General features: G+C 37.1%; 1 protein-coding gene across 3 annotated transcripts; it reads right to left on the bottom strand.

The window, feature by feature from the left end:
- Positions 1–330: 330 nt before the first annotated feature.
- Positions 331–5,925, bottom strand: LOC116032623 (protein STICHEL-like 3). 3 transcript variants are annotated; one of them, XM_031275285.1, is made up of 7 exons: positions 5,597–5,925; positions 2,982–5,105; positions 2,636–2,855; positions 1,914–2,423; positions 1,166–1,757; positions 944–1,010; positions 331–688 (listed from the first exon to the last, which is right to left on the bottom strand). In XM_031275285.1, exons 2-7 carry the CDS (start codon positions 5,004–5,006, stop codon positions 593–595), a joined length of 3,510 nt encoding a protein of 1,169 aa, XP_031131145.1. In that variant the 5' UTR covers positions 5,007–5,105; positions 5,597–5,925; the 3' UTR covers positions 331–592. The 3 variants fall into 3 exon arrangements, with proteins under 3 accessions (XP_031131145.1, XP_031131144.1, XP_031131143.1); XM_031275284.1 differs by having other exon boundaries at positions 2,982–5,367; XM_031275283.1 differs by having other exon boundaries at positions 2,982–5,370.
- Between the last annotated feature and the right edge of the window lie 2,578 nt (positions 5,926–8,503).

Genomic DNA, 8,503 nt, shown 5'->3' on the forward strand with positions numbered 1-8,503 from the left:
TGTGAATTATTGTCAATTGATAAATTGTAATAAATTGTTAATCATGAGTATTCAGAATCTGTTTTTTTAGACCAATTCTTGAGTGACGAGGGAAACCCGCATCCACTACTCGAGAGTGTACATTGGTAAACCTTTTGTGACCCTAGCTGGCCAAGGACCACAAGGAGGTAAACCAGCCTAGATTTGTCCATAGCTGATCAGCTCAAACCAAGAAGGCCAATAGGCCACTCCCATATCAAACTTGTAACCTTGGGTTCATCATTTTAATGAAATAAAATTTATTTGTAGAAAAAAAAAAAAAAAGGGACTCCTTCAAGAAAGAACAAAGTATATAAAGAGATGCACTAATACTGGTAATGACTTCAAGTCAAACACTATGCTGGTAACATAAAGAATCCTAAAGCTAATGAACAGAAGATTTAAATTTAATCCTTCTCTACTTTCTATTCCTTCTATGTTATTATTAGAGAGAAAAGCATTTAACAGAAGAAAGTTAACTTTTCAGACGGGAGGACACTAATGAATCAAGAAAATGCAATTGAACCTGCAGCTAAGCCTGCATATATATGCATCATCTGCTATGAATTTTCTATCATTGCCTCGGAGACCTACCAGAGAGGCATTTCCCACAGGACACCAATTTCAGTAAACCTTTTGGCTTCCGACTTCTGCTTCTGAGGCGCGAGAGCTGCACGAAAGAAATTGTGTGAGCAAAACTGTAGATGAACCGAGATCAGCTCAGCTGCTCAGCCATTGACTGTTAGGTCGTGTTTTTAGGGCTTTCTAGTTTTCTGTTACTCCATATTTACTTTTACGGTTTTACCAGAAACTTGATGCAAGTCCAAGAATTGTAGTGTAGGTGAAACTTGGTTCTAACAATCCCTAGATAATGCAAATGTTTTGATATATCGAGCATAAAATTATTGAAAAAATCTACTGTTACCTTTCGGTGGGATACTGGTGTAGTAGCCTTCCAGCAAAGCAAGCTTCTTGATCTTGGTTCCAATCTCCTGTATAGCAGAGAATGTCAAGGCTAATTACATTCTGTGATAACTACAGGTTTTCTCCAAAAAAAATAAAGATGTATACATGTAAAACAAGGTGTATATATGTATACCAATTGTAAAACTTGGAAATATTAGTAGTTGGGAAAAGAAGAACATACAGATTCTCTTGTTCGAGCTTTTCAGCAATGGAAACAGCCTTGCGTTTAGACCATCCGCTCTCCGGCACACATCCTTCTGCTTGCTGAATTACGTGGGCAAGAGATACCCGGCTCCTCACCAGGCTCTGACTCTGATTTCTGTCCCCCAATTTTCTTAAATCTGAAGTAGAGGTTACGTTGGAAACCTTAGCAGTTGAATCATTATCAACACTCCGCCTATCAAATCGTGCATTGTCGAAATGTTCGCGGTTTACTTCTTCAATAATCTCATTTTTCTCGATACCAGTGGAGTTGACTGCTGTTAAGGCTAAATCTTCTGTATCTTTTTGAAACCTTTGTCCACTTCCATCATAGACTGTCAATGGCATTGGGCTGCCAAGATGGCTAGTGCTGTTATCTGTATGGGATATACCATCCTGAGATGGGGGCAAGATAATTGGCCGAGCCTTTGTATCTTTCCATAAATCAGCCCTAATTTCAATTGTCACCGGGGATCCAACAACAGACTCGAAAGCTTGTAAAATATGAAGTCTTAATTTTTCTGCCTTGTATTTTGTTGCGTGTGAACTGAATATTAGTTGCACGGTGGGAGCTGCAGAAACAAGAAATAGTCCAAAAATAGTACATTCAGCAAACAAAAACTTTAACATGTCGAAGTATATTTGTCGTTTCAGTTTAAGACTCGATATGTTATGACAAATCAAACTAGAATAGAGTATTGGCATTGGATCAAACGCAAATAAAGTACCTGTGCCAAAACTAACCGAGATCAGCTTTCCTTCCTGATACAAGAACTGCTTTAAGCTATTTATATGAATCTTTTCTAGCACCGCCAACCAAATTTCTTCGAGTTCTTCATTGCGGAGTTTACCAGATACTTGTCTACTACCTAGTTTTCTGTTATCAACTGTGCCTCTCGTTTTGGAAGCATTGTAACTGTCACTCGTACTGCCAGTTTGAAAGCTTTCCACCTTAATTTTTGTCGACAACCCTCTTTCTCGGGGAAGCACCTCACCACGCTCAGCATTACTTTTCCTGGGTCTCTCTCGTCCACCTCTATAATTTAAGCCTATGGGGCTTTGATCTAAGCTAGTGCCTGCAGAAGAACTGGTGGGTAAGATGTACTGTTGATCCGGGGCGAGCTGAAGCAATGCAGCTGTAAGCCAAGTAAGTCGGTCATTTGATGTTCTCAGCTGTTTTTCCGCTTCAGATAATGTTTTGAGAGCCTGACGTAGCTTTTCCATGTCATCTTTAGATACTGAAACAAAATAAAAAGTGATTCATTCAGATCAAGAAAATCCCAAAATCACTTAAAACTATTCTCCACACACCAAAATCCCAAAGAATCAATGACCCACCACCGGGGTTCAGTCCTGTGACCACTCATTTGGAACGGTAACAGAGGTGCCTTCGCACTACATAATAATACGTCATTTAACATAGTAAGGTGTCAAATTAAAATTTGCTTACATGATTGGCGGCGGAAGAACCTCCTGATAGGACTGTCTTTTGTGAAATCATAGCTGCCAGCAAGAATATCGGTAATGACTGTGGCGAGTTGTGACATTAAAGCCAATGGCTCAATTCCAGATTCCATGACCTCTCGCAAACTTTTCACAGTATTGACTGTGTCTGCTGATAGTGCCAAGTCGAGTAGATCTACTAACTTATCATCAGAGATAAGCCCGACCTACATACCATACAAAATCATTATCAAAACTTTAATTCCAAAATTTCAGTGCACATGTGGTTAGTTAGCCAGGTTTCTAAATCATTCAAATCAAAGAATTAGACAACGATAACGACAAAGACTTACAAGTTCTTGTACCAAAGGAACAGAAATCCTGAGCCCAAGCAAACTCAACTGCTCAAGGGTCATCTCGGCATCCCTCAAAGATCCATCTGATCTTGTAGCAATGAGCTTTAGTGCATCCTTGTCAATTTCTAGGTCTTCTTTGGTTGCAATCCACTGCAATGTATAGATGATATCTGCATCTTTCAACTTCGGGAAAAAGAACTTCTGGCACCTGGATATGATCGTGTGAGGCAACACATCAAGGCTTGAACAAATGAGGACAACAACAAATCGCCTAGGAGCACGATCGAGAACCTTTATAATAGCACTCCAACTATCAGGCGACAAACTATCGCAATCATCGAAGATAAACACTCTGTACGGAGATGGGAGATGAGCAAAGATCATATTGTCAAGAAGATCCATAATGTTCTGATAGTCGAAGTTACTGACAGGTCCTATTTCCCTTATATTACGACTCTTCCCCATATCGTGTGCAACGCAAGAGTTGCAAATTCCACATGGCTTTGGATGCTCCGAGGATTGGCAATTTAAAGCCCTAGCAAATATACGAGCACATGAAGTTTTTCCAGTACCATGAGGGCCATAGAACGCATAAAGTAACCCAACCTTCCTCTTCACAACTGCATTGAAAAGAGCTTGTGCAACCAAATGCTGCCCTACTAGATCTCTGAAGGTCCTTGGCGTATACTTTTGGGTGAGACTTTGGTGCCTCTCGGGACCGTGTCGATGAAACTTGCGTTGCTCACCGGATCTTCCTTCAGACACAAGGTCGGAGTCAATTTCATGCTTTAGTAGATCATCAGCAAAGATACCCAATTCTCCCGAATAATCATGAACCCAAGCAGCATTGTCTTTGCTTCCTAGAGATCCAGAAGCATCAACAAGTAGGGGCAATGCCTCGACAGATTTATCCGAGGAACTTGTATACTCAGATGTCACAGGCATAGCTGCAATGTCCTTCCCAATAGCACCGCCTTTCTTTAACCTTGAATCAGACAAACCGCAAGACAAGCTCCTTCCTGCCAGGTCCAAAAATGATTTGCCCCTGTCATGAATTCTTGACCAGTTCCAAGGAATACCACATCCATTCCTAGGAGCCCTTGTGATATTTTGATCTGCATCCTCTTCTGCAGTATGATACCTCGGGTTTGATGCACCTTGAGCTAGAGAATTAGAAGCCACCGACATCTCCTTTTGAGGAACAGTAACTGATGCCCGGGCTCTCCTTGCACCTCGAAACTTGCGTCGTTTCACTCTCCCGCTGCAATATCTACGAACGGTTGCTTCAGCTTCCATTGCAAGTTTCTCAGTGTGAGCGTGTTGTCTATAAACCGTGGATGAAGCCACCTCATCACTGTCAGCACGATACTCATTCAATTGCTCGGAGAGAGTCTTAATATGATCATCTTGCACATACCGTCCATTTTGCTTGATACTTTTATCCCTCTGCTCACAGTTTCTAGAAATCGTGTTCTGGATGAAACCATTTATTTCATCTGGAACCTCATTCCTTCCTGCAATGAAATCATTCCCAAGAATCCTCCCGCTCGATTCTTCTCTCCTAACTCTTCTCCATTCTCGAATTCCACTCTTGCTACTCCTCTCACTTGCAGCTGCTGCACCATCGTTCTTATCCCCGTTAGCTTCACCCGAAGCAACTCTAGAAGATGCAAAACGAAACTCTTGAGGGGAGCTACCAGAAAAGCATCTACCCTCCATTGGACGTTCTATGCCTACAGATCGTCTCCCATTGCTTATAACAGAATCCCTTTCAGCTCTTTTGAGAAGGGCTCCCACGGCTGAAGGAGACGAGGGTGGGCTTGCAGAAGGATCCCTCAGGGACCTCGATCTTTGAAGGATGACAAGGTCCCTCATAAGGGACCTATCGGCCAAGATAGGGCTTTGCTTATGCATATGGTTCTTCAAATGAATACAATTCGTCAAATGTATATGATTGCGCAAATGATCACTAATGTTACCATTCACATCCTTGAGGATCCGGTCCCGGACAATCCTTGTCATGATCACCACATCAATTCGATCTCATCACATAAATATTCTTGAAATGAAGACTGGAGATCAGAGAATACTCCATTCTCTCAATCCAGATGCATCCCAAATCTGTCCATTAATTAATGACATCATTATTCCAATTCACTAACAGAACTTCACTCTTATTTTCTCTATATACCAATAATGACATCAATCTTCACCTTCCAAAATTCTCACTCCAAACTGGTACTACTTCCCATGTATACTACTACTAACTGCTAGTCATTTCAAGTGATGACTCTCCCACAAACCAAAAACTCAAAGAACCCCCATACCCAGAAATCAAGAACAGCAACCCATCTTGTGTTCCAGCATAAAAATTCAATCTTTACTGCTGAAAACACCAAAAAAGGCAAAATTCACTTATTTCAACTCACAAACATTGCATGCCAACAAAAAAAAGGCAAGTATAACACAAATTAACCAACCAAACTCCACGGCTTTAAGGCCTAAAGGCCTAAAGGGTCTCTGTATAGATCAGAGCAGAATAAAATTCTAAAAAAAAAAAAAAATAACAATAAAACTGCAATAAAGTGAGGTGAGAAAAGCACCGCATTCACCTGAATCAAGAGAGGCAACCCCTACACGTTGATTTCATTAACTCTGTTAGCTTCTTTCACTTTCCCAGATCTCCCTCTCCACTTTCACATGAACCTCACGGGAGCTTCTTGCAAGAAAACGATGGAGTAACATAACAAGACGCCAAAACACACAAACCCATAATGTTGCCTCTGTGCCTTGCCTTCATAAAATGCGTGTTTCTTACTTTCTTTTGTGAGAGTGAAAGGGAAAGGAGTGAATCAGTGAGTGAGAAAAGCAGAGTAGGAAATGTAGTTTTCAGAGTGAGATTCTGGGCAGTTTGGACTTGGAGGAGAGTTGAAAGGGAGAAGAGAGATTCATACTCCGTATATAATGTGTATCTATGTATAATGTATGTGATAATAATAGGTGATAACTATGAATTATTTTACATTCAATTTATTTTTTTTTGGGGTGCATATTATTGCATTCATAACAATACAAATTCTTTAACTACAAAATAAAAAAGAAACAAACAAAAAAATTTTTAATTTTATTTTTTAAAAAAACTGTGCAAGTCCCAAAACTGCAGAACACATATCTAAAATTTGAAAGGGGTTTAAATTTTTGATATGTCATAAAGATAAATGAATAAAGTAGTTCAATAATAAATATGTATTTAAATAAGTTTTGAATGAAAAAGTAGTTCAGTTGCGTTTAAATTCTGAAACAAACTTAATTGAAAAAGTATTGACAATAATTAAATTCAGTCACCTAACTTAGAACGACTATACCTATAAACTGATTTTATATATATTTTAGTGCATTGGTTAAAACTTCAAGGTTGTATTTACTCTAATTTTCTATTGTATGTTTTCTGTTTTTAAATGTACAAGTAAATATATTATGGAGTTTATGTTTTTTTTTTTTTTTTTTAAATATAAACTTTTGTTGTTAATAAACAATTAAACATATTCATATTTTCTTTATATAAGGTAACTTGATTCAATTTTCACTAGAATGTTTAATGAGGCGGTTAGAGGATGACAACACCACAATAATGATGTGGTAGAGCGCAACATCAAGTGTAACAAAGCATAGATATGTTTTTATCAGCAGAGATATATAAAGTTTTCATTTGATTTGAGGATATCAAATCATCAACAACCAAACTAAATTTTATGATTAATTTTAGAGATTGTGGTTAAGAGCCTTTTAAAACAAAGAAAACACGAGGAAAAAATGGCAAAGAAGATTGTGTGATGATTGATTATTATTATTGGTAACGAGGGAATCTCTAGTCATTATCCAAAAGTGTACGTGATAAATTTCGTTTGTGTAATAATTTGTTTATAAATTACATAGAAAAGGTCATTCACGCGCGCACACACACAAAAAATCATGTACGGCAGATCAGCTTGACCAAATCAAGCTCGTAACCTTTTAGTACGAAAATCATGTCTCAGCCACTAACTTTTTAATACGAGAATTATGTCTCACCCACCCAGTCATACAATTTGGTTTTTATTCATTAATGGAACATGGAGGACATTTATTAATGTGGGTATTTGTCTTGGAATTATTGAGTTTAGAATGGATGGTGATTTTTTTGAAAATTGTGGGGACCAGGCTTAAAGATGTCCGTTTGATTCAAAATACCGTTGTCTTGTACGGTTCAAGGTTGTTCAACTATAATACTGGGTGGGACTTTCTTCATGGACAGAATGGCATTAGCTGATCACCACTACCAGACAATTTTATTAGGGGAAATTATATGTTTAGTCCAATAGTTTATAGCTATAGTGTAAATTTAATTTTGAAAAAAATTATCAAATAAGTGTTTGAACTTTATATGAAAATACAATTAGACCCTTAAATTTTTAAAAGTTACAATCAAACATATTGATTTGTCATTTTTTTTGTCTATGTATATTAGTCTAATAGTCACTTAACCAACGGTAATACTCGATAACTAAGGTTTCAGCAGCCAAACCGCCGATTGTTGAATGATTGTCGATCACTTCTCTAGTGACGAGGCGACCAATGATTACTAGTTTCCAGTTTGGTATTCAGAGCCCTTGTTACAAGATACTACGTATTACCTATGGATATCCGCCTATTGGACCTAAATTAACAAAAATAATATGTTAGTTGCAACTTTTTAGAGTCTAATTGTATTTTTGTATAAAGTTTAAGTGATTATTTGACATTTTTACCATTTAATTTTTTGTTTGATGGGTTACGCCAATAGGGTTTAAAAGGTTGGTTGAAAGCTCTTTAATTTATTGGTATATATGTGCTTCAAGCGAGTTAATTGTTGAGTTGAGCTGTACAATTTGTAATTATTATTAAATTTTTTATGAATTAATTTTTAAAAATCATTACATAATACGGGTACAGAATATGAAATAAGAAAAAATTGATGCAAAGTAGTGTTGTTTATGGAAAAAGATTGTTTCCAAAAAAAAATGGAAAAAGATTCTCTTTTAAGGAAAGATTCCGTCCCTATAAGCCTATAAGGTTGATGTCATGTCATCCTACCATTTCATATTAATCTTACATGACATGCATTTAAAATTATGAAAAAAAGAAAATGTTATTTGTATATAAAAATAAAAATAAAAAGTGTGTACTCATAAATCTCATAACTCACATATGAGATATAAACCAACTTAAAGGATAAGATGCTAACAATAATCGAATTTACCATCTTTAGTTATAAAAATCATGTTATACGGAGGTCACTCGGCCACCTTTTTTGATAAAAGTTTTATATCAAATATTTTGTTCAATGATAATAAGTTATGATGTTTCATAAAATACAACGTAATAATTAAGTGTCACGGATACGTTATTTTATCTTCTTTGATTCTTTGTGGATTACTTGACCCAATTAAAAGTCATATAGGTAATAAATCTCATCAAATGGTAAAAGATTTGGTAAAATT

Source organism: Ipomoea triloba, chromosome 10 (genome assembly GCF_003576645.1).
Source record: "Ipomoea triloba cultivar NCNSP0323 chromosome 10, ASM357664v1".
Classification (NCBI taxonomy): domain Eukaryota; kingdom Viridiplantae; phylum Streptophyta; class Magnoliopsida; order Solanales; family Convolvulaceae; genus Ipomoea; species Ipomoea triloba.